This window comes from Mustela erminea, chromosome 2 (assembly GCF_009829155.1).
Source record: "Mustela erminea isolate mMusErm1 chromosome 2, mMusErm1.Pri, whole genome shotgun sequence".
NCBI lineage: Eukaryota > Metazoa > Chordata > Mammalia > Carnivora > Mustelidae > Mustela > Mustela erminea.
This window is the reverse complement of record NC_045615.1, coordinates 19437395-19456759: the sequence shown is the minus strand read 5'-3', so window position 1 is coordinate 19456759 and position 19365 is coordinate 19437395. Positions and strand designations below refer to the sequence as shown.

Below are 19365 nucleotides of genomic sequence, written 5' to 3'. Positions count from 1 at the left end.
ATGAAGGACGTGATTGGGCTGTTTAATTCCCTGTGCCCTAGCTCAGACTTGTCTCCCAGCTCTGCAGTATGTTTTCACTTTATATTCATTACTGCAAAGGGGAGAAAAAAAAGTCTTTCTTGATTTTAACAATTGCACAAATGGTTAGCTGCCCTGTCCACTTGCCTCAATAAACCACAGAAGAGCACAGAAAACCCACCTCAAATATACTATTCCGATAAAGCCAGATTTTACTAGGAAAGCCAGCAGAAGACTGATTGTCCCAGGTGGTCATTAAAAACTTTTATTTCCATTATTTAGGAAAACCCCATAAGGCTGCGGAATACTTCATTTTACCATCCCTTCTCCCTGCAACACATGCCTGCATGTTAAATCTTTAAATAGAACAGCAAACCAATGACCAGAATATTTTATAAAGTGCTAAAAAGTCCTAATTTGAGATTTTAATCATGAGTCTTATTAAACCTTCAAAGATGGAACCCTGAGAGGTAGAAGTTATATGGGAAAAATCTATCATGTTTCTTCCTCAAAAGCAGCATGTGTGGTGGTTGACCAGTTGTTCCTTTCCATAGTATACCGTTGTTAACCAGAAAGCGGCTGCCCAGTCCAGTAACCCACTTCTGAACTCTCTGGAATCTCGGTGGAGCCTTGTGGCTACTTGTGCCGTTGGAATGTGAGCACAAGAGCTGTGTGTCATTTCCAGGCTGAAGTGGTAAGAAAGCAGGTGTGCCTTCCCTAACCTTCATCCTGACGAAAACAAAGGACTCTGGTATGCCAGGGGATGGTGGAACCCCAAGATAAAGGGCATCTGTGTCCCTGAATCATCATGAACATCTGCCCCCGAAACCCCCACCATGGCCTTTATGGGAAGAAAAAAATGAACTTTTATTGTGTTAAGCAACTGGAATTTGAGATGTGTATTATAGCAGCTAATGTTATTCTAATTTAACTAAAACAGGGTGAAGGTGGTTGTAGGTTAGTAAATACAGTTTCCTAGGTGGTGGTTTATAGCTTTGGTTTCTCGTCTTCATTTTTGGATGTACCCAGTAAAGGTCAGATGACATTACCTAAAGCTCCAAACTCTGGCAGAAGTAACATTCTGGAACTCAAATGGACGAGGACATTTGGGCCCTGGAATAATTCATTTTTATAAGAGTGACAGATCCAGAGGGCAACATACTTGTTTTCTTGCTAAAGACATCTTGCCTTTACTAGGCAAATTGAAACAAAAAGACTACAGTCAAGAACCTACAAATTACAGGGCTCCTGGGTGGCTCAGTGGGTTAAAGCCTCTGCCTTCATCTCAGGTCATGATCCCTTTGTCCTGGGATCGTGCCCTGCATTGGACTCTCTGCTCAGCGGGGAGCCTGCTTCCTCCTCTCTCTCTGCCTATGTCTCTGCCTACTTGTGATCTCTGTCTGTCAAATAAATAAATAAAGCCTTAAAAAAAAAAAAAAACTACAAGTTACAAAGACAGCAACCCTGGCAAAAAGGCTGTGCTCACGACGGACTGTTGTACTCACTCTTCGCATCTGTAGTCTCCCGGGAGCCAGTTCTGCAGACCGTGGTACTGAAGGCAGAATTTGGTGACGATATCCTGAAGCAAGTAGAAGAAACAAGTTGTGAGTTTCTGGGTCTAGAAGCCACAGCCTATGGATGTGGAGGGCTTTACACTCATCTTCTCATTTGACTTTGTAAAACTTTTGCTTCCTCTCCTGTTCTCTTTCCATGCTCCCAAACCATAACCTCCAACTCCCATGAAATCAACCCCACTTGGACTTTCTCATCATCCTTAGTGATTTGTTTGTTCCGTTTTGTCATAAAAGGGTAAAGTGTTCAGTTTTTATACATGAAAAGCTCAAACATTAAGTTCATAATTGTCTTAGCAGGATTTGTGAGTCGTTCTCCAGGGAGTTGTTTTCAGAATAAGCAAAGTGCTATGAATGGAACAGGAAATATCACAGCCAGTGTGTTGGATTTCCCAAGAAAGTGTCAAACTGAATAGCAGAGGAGTATTTCAGGAACTTACAGATGCTGTGTCTTTCCTTCGAAACACATCTCTGTTTCCCCAAATCCAGATACAATACTTTTTTAAGGCAAGGAGGGTCTTGGTGGGAAACACAGTTATTTTGTATGGAATGGACAGTCTCCAGTTTCCAGCACACAGCACATTGTTTCCAGACCATGAATAGGGGGACAAGAGGGTCTCCAAGCTCCAGGGACCTGGAACTGTGTGTGGGAGTTAGGGGAAGGGCAGAATTGATGTCAGCCTAGGGAGTCTCAAAATGCTCCTAGACATGCATTCGGCCAACAAACTAGCCTTAATCATCATGGAGATGAGGGCTGCTAACCCACTGTGCTTCTTTCTTTCCATCCTACAACAGCTGATGAGTCAACAGAGTGTATTAATTTTAAAATGCAGATTTCTGAGCCTGTTCCCAGTAATTAATTTTCAATAGGTTTAGGGCAGGTGGTCAAATACAGATAGGCAGTGGACCAGTTTACTGACTTCATCATCTATCATCTTTGCTTCTCTTTATACATTTTTTCACCTAAGCAGACATACCCAAATACTATAATTTGGGCATATATTCATTTGTTCATATTCATTGACATTGTGTGAACATACCTCTGTCTGTCCATTCTGCTCTATAGTGCTAATTCTACTTTTTTTTTCATATGTACCATTTTCATTGCTACTTCTTTTTTTTAAAATTTTTTTCATTTATTTATTTTCAGCATAACAGTATCATTATTTTTTCACCACACCCAGTGCTCCATGCAATCCGTGTCCTCTATAATTCTACCTTTTGACCTTTTAGCTTTTACTATTATGAAAAATGCTGCTAGAAACATATTTGCACGTACATGTCTCTTGGTGCACATGTGAATTGCATTTCAGCTGTGTATACACTTAGAAGTGGAATTGAGTGGAATCGCTAAGTTTTAGGGGCCCCGAAGCATCAACTTTAGATGAGGAGATCAAACTGGTTTTCTTTCCTTTCTTTTTTTTTCAAGTAGGCTCCACATCCAGTGTGGCATATTTGGTGGTGTATTTTGTTCCCAGAACTTCTTAATTTTAAGGTAGTTCAATTTATCTAACTTCTTCTTTGCGCTTAGTGCTTTCTGTGTTCTGTTGAAGAAATCTTTGCCAATCTCAAGATCATCATGAAATCCTCTGTCATCTAATGTCTTTGTCTAATGGTTATTGTTCGGCCTTTCATGCTTAGATCATTAATTCATTTGGAATTAATCTACCTAGAACTGAAAACATAGATTTTCTCTACTGTTCTGCCACCTTCTTCATAAATAAGTGTTCATATATGCACAGGTCTTTTTCTGGGCTCCTTATTCTGTTACATCGATCTATTTTCTATCCTTGTGCTATAATGCCATCTTGCTTTAATTACTGAAGCTCTATAGTAAGTTTTGTTATCTGTAAAAATCCCTCTAACCTTGTTCTCTTTTGAGAGTGTCCTGGCTATTTCCTGGCCTTGAATCATCTTACCAAGTTCCACAAAAACACCTATTGGAATTGCATTGAATCTACAGATCAATTTGTGAAGCAAGAATATTTTTATAACTTTCAGTCATCCAGTCCAAGAACATGGTTTATCTCTCCATTTACTTAGATTATCATTATTTTCTCTCAGTAATGTTTTATAGTTTTCGGTGTGGAGATCTTGCACATCTTTGATTACATTAATTCTTAGAAATTTGACATACTTTAACAATATAAGTGGCATTTTTTAAAAAGTCATTTTAAAACTGTTACTTTTAGTCACTAATTTTCTTTCCCGTTTTAATTTAAACAGGTATGCAATGTCCATATTGTTATCCTTTATAAAATTCATTTCCACATCCCTTCGTTGTAGAAACATGTCTCCTCTCTGTTCCACCGGTATTAGTTTTACATGGCTGCTAGAACAAACGAATCCACCCTATGTGTCTTGTGGCTTTCAGGAAGGCCTGCTCGGTGCCTCTTCATTCAGAAGCATGGTGCAATGTGCTGCTGCTTTTTCATAAAGGGATTTGTCTCTATAAGGACACCCTAGGTCAATGCTTGCTTCCCAGTCTCAACCTTGAACTCCCACGTGGCCTCACTGTTGCTCAGGAGGGATACAAGCCCCCCAAAGATAAACACTGTGGTAATTCTGACTGGGCCTTGCAGAATAATCCCGAAGTATTTGGAAAGCAATGATTTTCCTAAAGACCTAAGGTCAGTCCTTGAAAATGTTCCACATGCTCTTGAAAACAATGTATATTCTTCGGTTCGTGGGTTCATGACTCTAGATATGTCACACAGGGCAAGTGTCTTGATCATGTTCAGATTTGGTGTGTTCTTGCTGATTATTTGGTTGTTCCACCAGTTATCGAGAGAAGTGACTTAAAATGTTCAATTATGATTGTGTATTTGCTTATTCCTCCTTTGAGCTCCTCCGGTGTTACCCTTCATAAATAAAAATTTAACTTGTAAACACTTTTAGATTAACAAAATTATTGTGAAGATAGTCCAGAGTTCTCATATACTCCCCATCCAGTTACCCCTATTATTAGCATCATACATTAGAATGCTATATTTGTAATAATTAATAAGCCAATATTGACACATTATTTTTTAAAATTTTGTCTTATTTTTTTCCGTGTTCCAGAATTCATTGTTTATGTACCACACCCAGTGCTCCATGCAATACGTGCCCTCTGTAATACCCACCACCAGGCTTGCCCAACCCCCCACAGCCCTCCCCTCCAAAACCCTCAGTTTGTTTCTCAGAGTCCACAGTCTCTCACAGTTCCTCCCCCTCCGATTTTCCCCAACAGCCTTCTCTTCTCCTTCTCCCCATGTCCTCTGTGTTATTCCTTATGCTCCACAAGTAAGTGAGACCATATGATAATTGACTCTCTCTGCTTGACTTATTTCACTCAGCACAATCTCCTCCAGTCCTGTCCATGTTGGTACAGAAGTTGGGTGTTCATCCTTTCTGATGGAGGCATAATATTCCATTGTATATCGACACATTATTAACGAGAGTCCATACTTATTCAGATGTCCTCAGTATTTTCCCTAATGCCCTTTTTCTGTTCCAGGATCCCATCTAGGATATGACATTACATTTAGTCATCACATCTTCTTAGGTTAGTCCTACTAGTGATAGTCTCTTGGACTTCTTGGTTTGATGACCTTGACAATGTTGATGATGATCCCTGGTCAGGTATTTTGTAGAATGTCTCTCTATTGGGAATTATCTAATGTTTTTCTCATGATTAGTTGAGGGTAATTATTTTGAGGGAGAAAACCATAGAGGTAAAGCACTATTTCATACCAAGATTAAAGACTATCAGTATGAATTATCATTGTTGATATGAATTAAACTTGGTCAGCTGGCTTGAAGTAGTAATTGTCAGGCTTCCCCCCTTTTCACTTTCTGTATTCAGTGGAAGAAAGTCACTATGCACAGCTTGCACCTAAGTGATCATGAGTTATTCTCCACCTCTTTGAGTATAATGTAGCTGCATGAATTATGAAAATGTTTTGCGAGAAAGATGTGTCCTTTTCCCCTCATTAATGAATTTACTCAATCATTCATTTATAACACTATGAACCTGTGGTTATATTATGCTTTGGGCCAATACTACTTTCTTTTGTTGCACAGATCTTCAGCTTCAGTCATTGGGAGATCTTTCAGATGCCTCCCTCATTGTTTTTTGTTGTTTTTGTTGTTGTTGTTGTTGTTGTTGCTGTTCTGTTTTGTTGGACACTTTCTTCCTTTCTGGCACTATAAGATACTCCAAATTCATCTTGTATATCTCCTCCACCAGTCTGAGAATCAGCATTTCTCCTAGAAACTCTGGCGCTGTTACTGGAGAATAGCACTGGAAGCCAAAATCTGCGTACTCGGTGTGCTTGCTGTTACCAAGTGTTGCTCCTGGACCCTCTCAGCTGATGGCCCATGCTGATACGGGCTGCAGGTAGGGACTTTGCTCCAAAGAGTAAGGAAGTACCTGTGTCCATACTAACCTGTGTATATGCACAAACCGTTAAGTGTTTCTTTACGTAGCCATCTATATTTATAGTAAGCTATGCATGAGTTCTGCATGAATGTTGACGCATTCAATTCTAACCCATTACCACACGGATCACTCTTACCCCTTCTCTGTTCATCATTAACCTCCCACTCCCAACAACAGCCTCGCCCCCATCATCTACTGTCTATCTGCTTAATTGTTCCATTCCAGTATATGTACAGTGGTTTCAGAATTGTTACCTGTCCCCCCTGGGAAACAACTTTATCAACCAGAGTTCAGTGGTTATGGACTGTCACTCTAGTTTTAGTCTTACTAAATTTCTGAAGTTACTTAGAGCAGCACTTTATTCCTTCGGTGAGCTTGATTCCTACTTCTGTAATACACATTTATATTCCTTTGTCGCATTTTATGTGCTATCCTGGGAACCCTCTCATCTCCTAAATAATTTTAAATTTATATATATTAAATTTCACTCTTTGTTCTGTAAAGTACTACGGGTTTTCACAAAAACTTAGTGTATCATACAGAATAGTTTCACTGGCTTAAAAAATCCTTGTTCTTCACCTCTCCCATCCCCTGTCAACCGCCGATCCATTTACTGTCTTAGTTTTGCTTTTCTAAATTATCATATAGTTGAATATGCAATACCTGATGGTCCGACCAGCTTCTTTCAGTTGGGGCTAGGGAGCTAAGATTCGTCCATGTCTTTAATTATAGAAAGAAAGTGTGGGGGCGGCTCCTGGCTGGCTCAGTCAATGGAACATCGGACTCCTGATCTCAGGGCCACAGGTTGGGTCCCCACATTGGGCATGGAGCCTACTTAAAAAAAAAAAAAAAGAGAGAGAGATCCATCCATGTCCTTTGTGGCTTAATGCCTCATTTCTTTTTATTGCTAAATAATATTCCACTACATGGATGTGACACAGGTTTTTTTTTTTAATTTATTCACATAAATAAATTTATTCACAATAAATATTGAAGGACATTTTTTTCCTTCTACTTTGGGGCAATAATGAATAAAACAGTGTTGACATTCATGTGCAGGTTTTCGTGTTGATCTAGGTTTGCAAATCAGTTATAGGTAAGTATCTAGGAACACACTGCTAGATCACTAGTCAGACTATGTTTAGCTTTGTAAGAAAGTGCCACCCCTCTTTGTTTCTATTGAGGTTCCCAATTTGTTTCCTTCAAACACAAATGGCTTGTTTCCCTGGGGACCGTTTCCCTCTCCAGACTATATGCTCCATGAAGACGAGGGCCCTATAGATGCTTCCATCACTGATGTAGCCCCAGCACCTATCCAAAAGACCTTATGTAGTGGGATAAATATATGATTAATATCATATATGATTAGTGGATAAATGAAAGAATAATTTAATAAATAAACAAAGCATCAAGACTTAAAACTGAGCCATATTCTTGTCTCGGAAATTCCAAAGTGCCATTTTTTTTTTAAGATTCATTTATTTATTTATACAGAGAGAGAGAGAGTGAGAGAGGGAACATAAGCAGGGGGAATGGGAGAGGGAGAAGCAGGCCTGCCACTGAGCAGCAGCCTGATGTGGAACTCGATCCCAGGACCCTGAGATCATGACCTGAGCCAAAGGCAGATGCTTAACCAACTAAGCCACCCAGGTGTCCCTCTTTTTTTTTTTCTTCCTGATTGAAGCAGAGTTGACATACAATGTTACATTAGCTTCAGATGTCAAAATGCAGCTCTTATTTTAAGTTTGGCAGATAAGTGGGATTGATACTGACAGTCTAAGTTCTGTAATGCATTAATCTCCATTCTCCCAGTGCAGGATCCTTCTTTTTCATGTTGATGAATTTAACATATTTGCTGTTAAAACTGACCCAGAGCCAAATGATTAAGACTTCTCCCAGATTTCTTCTGTCTTGCACTGTATGGGTATTCAATGTATGTGGTGAATAGATAAGGTGAATAAAACGTGTCGTGTTTTATACACCTTAATGTTTTCCCAACTTAACACATTTTAAATAATCAGTCACTTTATATTTTACTCGATAATCCCCCTTGGGCCACTTTGATTTTATAGCAGTGTGAGAATGTCTGCTTATAGCCTTACAAAATTTTAATCAAAAATTTTTTTTCAGAACTTAAGATATTTGCCTTAGAGCTAAAATTAACCAAGACAAAAATTAAGAACAAAAGCAAATTTAGAATATAATCAGTGTTTTAAAAATGAGCTCAATCTGCCCTTCGTCTTCATTTATGACAATGACTGGCTTCTTACCCTATAATAGAATAAGCTGTAGTTGTGCCAAGATTATATTTACATTTCTGAGGTCCCAGAAAACACACCTCGCAAGCTTGGGGTCTCCTGTGGTTTGCAGTGTCACAGGGGGCACTGGTTGGAAGGATGCATGTAACAATCACTACTCTCGTGAGTGGGTCTGTTTGGATACCAGATTTCGAACACTATTTTCAGAGAGGACCCGGGCTATGCTGAAAGAGTCCCCCTAATTGGCCAAAAGATACCTCAAAATTCACAGAATTAGCAAAGGGAGTTCCACAATTAATTGAAGTGTCAACATATTTGAGAGCTATTAAAAATGCAGACTATAGTTGGTTGGAATAAACTCGACAAGGCATGCAACAGAAAAGTCATTCTGAGACATTTCAGCTTTTAAGCGCAATTTTGATGATTTGGAAAGACCTGGAAGGCAATATAATTAATAATTATTAGGGCACTATTTAAGTTATTACTCACATCTCAAGTTGGAGCCAAAAACCCAATTGATTTTCAAATGAATTTCCAGAATTTGGACAAGATATTAGGCAATTAATATCCAGAGGGACATATTTCATAACAAGTCCTCATACTTTTCTACACGTCTACTGACGCCTTCACTGGGCTATTTGTGGTTCTCTGATAATGCTTGGGATTAAAGTCTTTTTGCCTTTGTGCATATTCTCCTGTCCATGCACGATGCTCTTCCTTTCGCTACCTAAGCCAGCTCAGAGGAAACCTGCTTTACTGAGATCTTTCCAGAAACATAGTCTCCCTTCCCCCACCACAGACACTGATAAAATCTCCTTCCTTTGCGACTCCTTATTTCTATAGTTTCAGGTACCATATTAAGCAAATTAATCTTTTCTGTGAGCCTATCATAAGACTTAGCTTAAAGTGAACGTTCAGAAAATGTCTTTCAGGCCCTCACCACTTGCCTTTACTGACGGACAATACAAGGTAGGGAAAGAGAAGGATTTAGTCCACTTTCTTCCTGCTCTGGGGGAATTTTTCAACTTCTGAAAGTGGAAAAACTAGACCAAAAACTAAGGAGAAATTCTCAGACTCACCTCTTTGCCAAACAGAGAATACAAAATACCTACAATTGAATAAAATACTCAAAGTTTTATATTTTCAAGAGTAGGTAGTTATATAGAATGTTAGGACTAAAAGAGAATATAATCATAATTTCAGCTGGTAACTGACATTTAGCTCTTCTTCCCGCTGACATTTACACAGGAAAATATACAGAGTTAAAGTCTATGAAGTCTCTCAGGGTCTACAATACCCTCTTCCTCCTGAGAGCATTCTTGTCTATTTATAGTGACATAACCAGGTGCAGATTACAAAGATCTTACTGGTTACACTCAGGCCGATGCCGTCCTGCTTTAAAAGAAAATCGGCTGCTGGCGGACTCATCCAGTTGCTTTTTCCGGTAACTGCCTGTGTATGTTGTTATGGAAGAGTCCGACCACCTCGTTTCCTTCTGCCAAGACGCTCCAGCCTCGCGTCTGATCAGATCGAACTCTCGAGAGCTGAGAGGGCTAAAGGGCAGAACGATTTGTGGAGTCAAGTAGAAGAAGTGCCACATGGCTCTGGATGCCAGCTTCTCAAGCCCTCTGCATGATGGACAATTAATTTCCTTTTGGTCGCAAGAGGTAATTGACGGGGCTCACCAAACTTTGTAATTCTGACTCTGGCGGAATGCAGAAGCTTAACTCTCTTGAAGTTGCCAAGCAACAGATCACCGAATTCCACAAATACAAGGCCCCCACCCCCAACCCCACCCCCCAAACTTTAACTAGAAAATGTGTAAGGTATGTAAGTTTCTGTCCTTTTCTGAGCCACACAAGGCTACAAACGATGGCAAGAAAGCAGGTGGTGGGCACCCGGGTGGCTCAGTGGGTTAAGCCTCTGCCTTCAGCATGGGTCATGATGTCAGGGTCCTGGGATCGAGCCCTGCCTGGGGCTCTCTGCTCAGTAGGGAGCCTGCTTTCCCTCTCTCTGCCTGCCTTTCTGCCTGTGTGTGATCTCTCTTTCTGTCAAATAAATAAAATCTTTTTAAAAAGAAAAAAAAAAGCAGGTGGCAACTGCTTTTATAAATAAAACAGTGAGTCCTAATGATGCTGGTTTAAGAGGTGGGAGCGAGCGATAAAAGAACAGTGCCAGGCATTCATTTCTTCTAAAGACTGGGCTCCAAGAGTCTGGAAGCTAAACGAGCCGTCTGTGACGTCAGCAAGAGCAGGTGACTCAAATAGCTTCTCGTGTGTCATCGAGCAGTGGTCCTCGAGCAGGCTGCACACGGAAGTCATCCCAGGAGCTGTTAAAATCAGCCAAAGCTCAGACCTCACCCACACCCCCAGGCCACCCCCGGAGATTCTGATTTAACTGGTCTGGAGTAGGGCCCAGGCACTGGTGTATTTTAAAAGCTGACTCCTGGAGAATTCTAAAGACAGCCAGGGTTCAGAGTTAAGGTCACCGAAATATCACTGGGAGCCTTTTTTAGGCTGAGGGGTGATAGCATTCAATCTTCCATTCTCATGGTTTCCTCCATCCCTCATTAATAAATAGTCTAAATCTGTGTCCTTGGCTTGTCTGTCGTTCTCTGCAATAACAAACAATTCACCGACAAATCAGACTAGATCTTTCAACATTTGTCTTTTTATCAGCTCCTGGAGCAGGTCTCCACCTTCTGTGCTCATGCACATAACCTGAGACCTTCTTAACGTTCTTAAATAAATGCAAATGTCATGCTTCCTTTGGATCGGCAACTCTACCAGGAGATCCATCATCATCATTTTTTTTTTTTTTTCATCATCATCATTTAAAGAAAAACCATCTCCATGGGAGTTTGGATCAGCACCTACGGGCATGTTAACCTTGCAGAGACTTCAGGCCTGCCTTCCCAGACTACGGAGATTGGAGGAAAAGCGCAGGAATCAGCATATGAACATTGCTGTGTGATTCCAATGCACCTGATCTTTGAATACTGGGAATATAGCTCCCGGAGCTGAAGTCGGACAGTCCTTTATAGTGAGGCTGACACACTCTAGGCCATGTTTCTTTGAGAACAAAATTATTTGTAAATAATTGATAGCATTTAAAATTGGGGGTTTCTATCCTTAAAACTTTGCAATTTGGAACATAAGTGCCTTCGCCCTAGAAGAATTAGGCAGAGGTTTCAGACCCAGCTGCTTTTTCTCATGGAACTGGGGCTCTTTAGAGAAATCCAGATAAGATAAGAAGACGGAGATGCGGAGGGAAGAAGGGACCCGAAGACCCAGCCGCCGAGCTCCTTTCAGCCCACCCAGTGTCAGGTAATAACTGGGCATACGCTTCAACCGTTAGCCGTTCTAGCAAGAATTACGGTTTCACAGAAATCTCTGCTAGCAATATATATTACTTTGAGACAGGAACATGTATAGAACAGATTGTGAAAGATTATTTGTAGAAAACATTTTAAAATCTTCTTCTTAGGTTGTGTGGCAGTCTATAAACAAATATGTGATAAAATAAGCTTTTTAAAAAATAAATTATGGCAGAAGTGTACTTTCTCATCACATTCCTGTTCTTTATGTTATTTTTGTTTTTTCTTCCCAAATCAATTATGATATCATTTTAACAACTCTAAGAACCTCAGGAACCAAGTGTAGTGGCTCAGCGGTTAGATGTCTGACCCTTGATTTTGGCTCGGGTCATGATCTCAGGGTCATGAGATGGAGCCACATCGGGCTCTGTACTCCATGTGGAGCCTGCTTAAGATTCTCGCTCTCTCCCTCTGCCCCTCCCCCCTCACACATGTGCGTTTTTCCTCTCTCTCTCCCCCAAAATAATAATAATAATGATTATTATTATTATTAATTTTTTTAAAAAGAACCAAGGGGCACCTGGGTGGTTCAGTGGGTAAAAGCCTCTGCCTTCAGCTCTGGTCATGATCCCCTGGGATCCAGCTCCACATCTGGCTCTCTGCTCAGCAGGGAGCCTGCTCCCTGCCCCCCACCCCGCCTGCCTCTCTGCCTACTTGTGATCTCTGTCAGATAAATAAATAAATAAATAAATAAATAAAGTCTCAAAAAGAAAGAAAGAAAGAAAGAACAAACCAAGGGCAGTGAAACCTCAAAATTTATGTGAAATTACTCATATTGGGTTTAGGTAAAATTACAGCTTTGATCATCAGCCTATTAGATGCTGATCAAGTCTGCTAAAAAGAAGTCAGACTTCAAATTAGAAAATAAATAGAATAGACTGACTGAATTTATTATCATCGTATTTAATCTGTAAAATCCTAGAATACTAAGAGACTTTGCTCTTTGCACGCATTCTTTGTTCTTCTTTGTTCAGACGCTTGTCTCCTCTTGGACACTGATATTCAGTGCTGTATGGTCTGACATCCACTGAAAACCTCCTTTTGGAACTGAGTTATGGCAAGCTGTGGTGTCCAGTCCCTGGTATTTCAATGAGAGGAAAAAGCTTATCAAGAGCACTACTAGGACAATGAACTCTGGATGGTGAGTGAGAGTTCGTGAAAACAGAAGCTTCCTGAATGAGCGACCTCACCTAGTGAAACCAGCAGGTGGCGCACTGGCAGGTCGGTAGGCCCTGACCAGGCTTCCAAGCTTAAGCTGATTATTCTAATGAGGTCTTAATAGGTATTAATTAAAAGAGTTTCATGGTTAAATAAGTTTAGGATGAGTTGGAATAAATGTGTTTCTTTGCTGTAGGACTTGGTGTGCGTTATGAATCTTTCAAAGGGGACTGGATAGCGAGGCACTTCCTAAACTTACCTGATTGCAAAACTCCTTTTGTGGAGTGGTATTGCCCTTCTGTGCAACGGTCCAGGACTTGAAAAGGCCAGTGGGCTCTATAGCTAAGACAATGGACGGTCTGTAGTCTCTGGAATTTACTCTGTCTTGACTAGATCTCCAGCAAAACCACAGATAGCCTCACAAGAAGGTAGATTGAGGCAGTATTTTTCTTTTTCAACTGAGATGTAGCATCAAACAGGAAGGTGCACAAAAATACACTTGTGTACATCTATGTAACTTCTTGTCTCTGTCCGGTCAAAACAGTAACACATGTGCCGGTGTGCACACATGCAACCCGTAACCACCATTGCGGTTTCTGTCACCACAGACTAGATGTGTCAGCTGTACTCTGTGGAGGCAGAAATGTACGGATGCCATTCCAGGATGAAACCAGGAGGAAAACAAGTAATATAAAGGCCAGAAGAAGCAGAATTTCCTTGAGAAAATGATCCCATATGAAGCTGAAGCTTCCATCTCAACAAAAATCTGTCTCCTCCCCGCAAGGTGCCAAATTCTGATATTTGGGTAAGTGTCGCCAACAGCTGAATGAGCATGCATAATGTGTTATAGTTAATAACTGTTTGAGTCTGTCAGTTATAATAATATTATTTCTCAGTCCTTGATCTTAGAATACTTTCTTCATACTTACCCATTCTATGATTTGGAAATTTTTACTAACTTACTGATTGAAAACATGGTCTAATAGACACAGGAAACCAGTTGCAACAGGACTAGATGGAAATTAAAAAAAAAAGGGTGAAGTGCAAAGGACCAGGAAAATAAGGTGGATAAAATTAGTGAGGAGAAGACTGAAAGGAATGCTCTTTTGGCTTTTCTTTCCTGAAATTCATTTTTGGTTATGTTTACTCTTTGAAAACAGAAACTGATTGAAAACAGTGTATGCTCTGTGATCTCGGTTTGTTTAATAAAAAGTATATATGTGTGTATATGTATTTATAAGAAAAGGCTTAGGGGGCTATATATAAAAATGTTAGTATTATAGCTGAGTGGGAGGATTATATGTGATTTTTATATTCTACTTTGCTTTCTTTATTGTCTAAACTTTTTAAGTGCATGTATGTAACTGATAACCATAGCCCAGATGTTATTTACAAAAACTAAAACAAAGGGAATACATCCATATATAATCAACCTCTAAATCTTGCAAAGAATGTCTTTCAGGTTTACGATGATTTTTCTCTTCCACATCTCTCTAGAGTCCAGACCTTTAAAACAAACAAAGAAATAAACAACTCTAGAACAAAGAGATTGGAGTCAATTCAATCAAATATGATGTTTCTTAAACTTTCTCTTCTTCTAGTTCTGGGTCCAGTAATCAGAATTAGGGGTGTGTGTTGTGGGGTGGGATGGGGTGGAATATTGGGAAGAAAATAGAAACAGGAAAAGAGCCGTTACATAGTAGACCCCAAAGTGATGAGACTTGAATTAATGGTTGCTGGTCTCCCAGAAAACCCTGTCTATACATAGGTATTCATGAGGAGGTAATCTAGAACGTGTGCCTACACTAACAAACAAACAAAAAGACTCATGATAATTGAAACTAAAAAAATTGGCCATAATAATGGTCAAGATTTTTTTGATATCCCAGTGGTACCTCCTGGGATCAATATCATATAATGATAGTTGATTTCTTCAGCTCATTGAAGGAGGGTGTGGGGGAAGTAGAAAGAAGCTGAACTGGCCCAACTTTCTGATCCTACAAAACAAAGACTTTGCTGTATAATCTCTTTGGCCAATAATCTTAGTCTTAAGTAGAACACATTGTCAGGATAATCAGAAGTCATTTAGAAGAATACCCCAAAGGCATTTCAAACTTCATTCTTGCTTAGTGACCTGAGTCTTAGGAGAGTCTCATGTATATAATATGCATGATAACTGGTTACAAGGAAAAAAAATAACTGGTGACAAGAGAAGCAAATACTATGCTCTAGACCCTTTTCTCAGCCCTTTACACACAATCCTTTATTTAATCCACATAACAACACTATGAGGCAGGTACAGGTTTATCTCCACTTTACGGATGAGGAAACCAATCCACAGAAAGTTTACCCACTGTCACACTGGCAGAACTAGCGTTGAAAGTCAGCAGTCTGAAACTTGTTGAGACAATTACAGACTACCAAAAACTACATCTCTAATAGGTTTTACAACCCTCACCTACTGTCATCTACCAGTCTCTGCCCAACGCCTGCTGCTGTCCCAATGCCTGGTCCCACACCTGCTGACTGCTTTCCTTCTCATGAATCCCGTCCAAAAGCATCCATCACAACCTGTATATTACTGACTTCCGTATTCAGAGAAGCTTCTAATCAATGATCCAGTACCCTGCAGAGAAAGACCAAAAAAGCATAGTTTTCACTTTTTTAAATGAACTACCTTGTGTTCCCAAGCTGAGATCATAGAATTGTTTATAAGGAAGTGAATCGCTTCCTATTACACACATTATTTAAATACCTTGAAGACTCTGAAGACAAGTTTAAGAACTTTACATCAAATCTTGTCAATTAAGTATTAACATACAATGGGGTACCTAGGTGGTTCAGTCACCTAGTCAGTTAAGCTTCTGACTCTTGGTTTTGGCTCAGGTCATGGTCTCAGGGTCCTGGGATTGAGCCCTGTGGCAGGCTCCACACTCAGCAAGAAGTCTGCTAGTCTCTCCGTCTTGGCTCCTTCTGCCTGCCCCCACCCCACCCCTGCTCACTCTCTCTAAATAAATAAATAAATAAAATCTTTTAAAAAGGATATTAACATGCAAAGCCCTCGCAGCCTCAGAAATATTCCAAGCTAAGAAGAGGGCTTTTAGGAAGATATCAGCCATGCATATTTCCTAACTGGGTTTCTGAAATACTGTTAAAAAGAAATTAATCTTAGTGGATTCTCGTTCCTAAATGGTTGGAAACAAATAACAGGTTGATGAACTCACAGCTTAAAAAAAAAAAAAAGGAATCCTACCAGGGATTGGGTAGGTACAAAATAAAGTTACTAAAATGATCGGTTAATATAAACGTGTTGGCGAACAAAGACCGGAAGAGAAACCCTCTTCAGAGTTAACGGACACATCTTCTTCTTCCCTCCATCTTCAACAAAGGGAGTTTGTTTGCTTATGTTGTTGACTTAGTCAAATATGAATCCGAGTTCTACTTCCTTTTCTCTGTTACTAAATGTCACTATGCTCTGACTTGGTGTCCACAGGTTTAGAGATATGCAGGAAGGAATGTACACAAGATCCGAGAACTGACTACCCTAGAACAATCAAGATTAATGCTCCAGCCCGCCTCCTTTAGACACTTAGTCTGCATGACGGCAGATTTGTAATGTGCACGGGTGTTCACAGGCCTCTTCCTGCATTTCCAGGGTTATGCGAGGAAATGTTCTGAGCTAAGAGACATACAACAATATTTAGTCCTACAGAAATGTGGGTATCCTGATAGACGCAATTTTCGGGTATGCTGGATAACTGGATTAATTCCATATATTCCTGCCCTTTGATTTGATTCCTGCACATTCTTTGTAGGGGCTGTTCAACATGTGACTTTGTCTCTCTGTCTCCGTGGCTATGTATGAGCGGTACTCAGAATTTGTTCATTCATCTATTCACTCAATAAATATTTATTGTGCACCCACTGGGGTCCCTGAACACCGCCATTTATTATTTTGTGCCATATTGGTTTATTCCTTACAGATGATGATATACACACACCTATGGCATTCTTCCGTCACACTGGTTAGGATTCATTCACTGATCAAGAGCTATTTCAGTAGGGAACTATGTAAAGAGGCAGCGCAAACCTCATACAAATCTAGCTGGGTCCACCTTCTAAATACCGGAAAGCTGGGAGGTGGTGGGGAAATGGGTGAGGTAGATGCTAAGGAATAAGGAGGGCACTTCTTGTGATGAGCACCCGGTGGTGTGTGGACGGGGAGAATCACTCTGTTGTACACCTGAAACTAGTGTGTTAACTAACTGGAATTTAAATAAAAACAATAAAAATAAATAAATAAATGTTGGAAAGTAGGTAAGGAACTTTTGTTGTTACATGTACAGTGAAGGAACTTTTGTTGTTACATGTGCAGTGAAGGAACTTTTGTTGTTACAAATACCTATTATAATTTCTCAGCAAATTATTAAGGTTAAATTATTCTGAGCTAAAAATTTGTACTGCCAGTGCAAGCTGATAGGACTTGATGCCAGAGAAGTTTAGTACACATTACAAAAAGCTGAATAGAACCAGAAGGAGTTTGTGAGGGCAGAACACCTTTTCTATACTCTACCCCTTCTGCACACTCTGGTGAGTGTCCGACGTTATCTCCTCAAGGCAGGGAAGCCTGGAAGGGGCAGACATTTCAAATGGCTTTCCTGTTGCTCACGAGGCTAATCGCCTTAGAATGCCTCTGTACTTTCCTGAATTCCTCCTAAAGAACCCAGCCTCCCAGACTGGTGAAATGTAGGTCCTTTGGGATGATCAAAGCCAATACTGAGTTCGTTGCCGAGGGAAGATAGAAATTGGGGAATACCAACAGAAGCAAGTCATCTTCACAAAGAAACACGAGCTATCTCTCGTGTTCCTTTTGTTGTATGGGTTTTCAAGGTATTGAGAAAAGGCAGAACTGGGCGATCAAAGGACATGTGACTTGGGGTGGGGAGGAGTGTAATAAAAATTTTCATAGAAGCTTCCCTTTCTGAGTTAGGCTCAGACAGAGGTTGACAATTATATTAGTTTCCTCGGGCTGCCCTAACAAAGTACCACAGACCAGGTCGCTTAAAACAACAGGAATTTACTGTGTCTGCTCTGGAGGCCAAGAGTCTGAAATCAAGGTGTCAGCAGGGACCTTGCTTCATCTGAAACACGCCAGAGTCCTCTCTCATCTTTTCCTAGTTTCCGGTGGTTTTTCGGCAATCTTCGGCGCTCTTGGCCATGCAGCTGCCTCACACAAACCTCTGCCTCCAGCATCACTCAGTGTTCTCTCCCTGGGTGCCTTTGTCTTAGATTCTCTTAGAAGGACATCAGTCATATTGGGTGGAGGCCCATCTGACTCAAACACGTTGTCATCCTAGCTAATCACATCTGCAGCAACCTGATTTCCAAATAGGATCATTCAGAGATTCTGGGGATTAGCACTTCCACACAGCTTTGTAGGCGGCAAATCCAAACTATAACAATGATGGGATATGGCAGATACTATATCCCATAGGACAAAAAAGCGTTTTGAGATTCACTGAGTAAAATAGTCTTTATTTCTTCTATTATTCTGAGAGCCCTAAGTGACTAAAACTAGTTGGTAAAGAAAGTTTCCAGAACCAGCAATATCACCGGTTTTAAAAAGAGGTGGTGTGATTCCTAAAGTTTTTATTCTACATAAAGATGCAGTATGTGTAACAAATCTCTGGTAAACAGTGACATTTCTAGAATTAAGTAAAATGATTACTAAGGACGAGCAGGAATAATTCAAAAGATTATGGTCAACAGGCAATATATTTTCCTAACAGCTTGTTTCTAATCCATATATTAGATCACTGGGTGAAGAGGTGAGGTAGATTTGAGTCTGAGTCATACTGGCTACTTAAGCAAGTCACCTCACCCCTCTGAAACTCATTTTCCACCTAAGTTATATACATAATTTGTTTGGTGGTAGAAGCATACATTGCTGCCTGGTCACCCCATAACCCCAAGAAACTGTGACTTACAAACTGTTCTTGATGAAAAAGGAACCATACATACACTTTATTCCACCCCAAAACACAGGTTGAGGTGGACAACTCATTCTGGGAAACATACCTACAGGTTTCTTTCGATGACCTCTGTTGCCTCCAAGAGATGAACAGGCCAATCACCTTTCTGTCAGGAATTTAAAATTGGGAACCAAGAATCTATGATGTGTTAACGCAGGAACTAGAGCTATAAAATAGTGAGATATAATTGGAATAGAAGGGGCCTTGATGGTGTGTGTGAGACAACAGTTATGGAAAAGTAAAGTCTAGAATGGTACAGAAAAAAGAAGCAGAAGTGCCTGACACTTTCTAGCTCATGCAAGAGGGCTGCCTTCATTCTTTTTGTTTTTGGTCCTCTGTTGTTTGAATACGACACAGCTCTATGTGGGTTTTTCTTTTCATTTTTGGCATTCATCCTGTCCGGTGTTCTCTGAGCTTCCCGAATCTGTGGTTTGGTGTCCACCATTAACTTTGGATAGTTCTCCCGCCGTTAACTTTGGATTAACATCTCTTCTCTCTTCTCCTTCTAGTATTTCAGTGGCTTGTATAT

General features: G+C 40.3%; 1 protein-coding gene and 1 long non-coding RNA gene across 17 annotated transcripts in view; one reads left to right on the top strand and one right to left on the bottom strand.

Moving 5' to 3' along the window:
* The window catches only part of C2H4orf51 (chromosome 2 C4orf51 homolog), an 82765-nt gene extending 72799 nt beyond the window's left edge, over positions 1-9966 (bottom strand). For all 15 annotated transcript variants that reach the window (XM_032332425.1, XM_032332432.1, XM_032332433.1 and 12 more), the window contains exons 1-2: positions 9638-9966; positions 1524-1597 (exon numbers count right to left, since the gene is read on the bottom strand). In XM_032332425.1, the coding sequence (XP_032188316.1) occupies positions 1524-1597; positions 9638-9870 (307 nt within the window). In that variant the 5' untranslated portion in view covers positions 9871-9966. The remainder of the gene's footprint in view (positions 1-1523; positions 1598-9637) is intronic.
* On the top strand, positions 9873-16970 carry LOC116584310. 2 transcript variants are annotated; one of them, XR_004283149.1, is made up of 3 exons: positions 9873-10096; positions 13413-13609; positions 16298-16970. It is a non-coding gene; the product is annotated as an uncharacterized LOC116584310 (long non-coding RNA). The 2 variants fall into 2 exon arrangements; XR_004283150.1 differs by lacking the exon at positions 9873-10096 and adding an exon at positions 11098-11596.
* The last annotated feature ends 2395 nt before the right edge of the window (positions 16971-19365 follow it).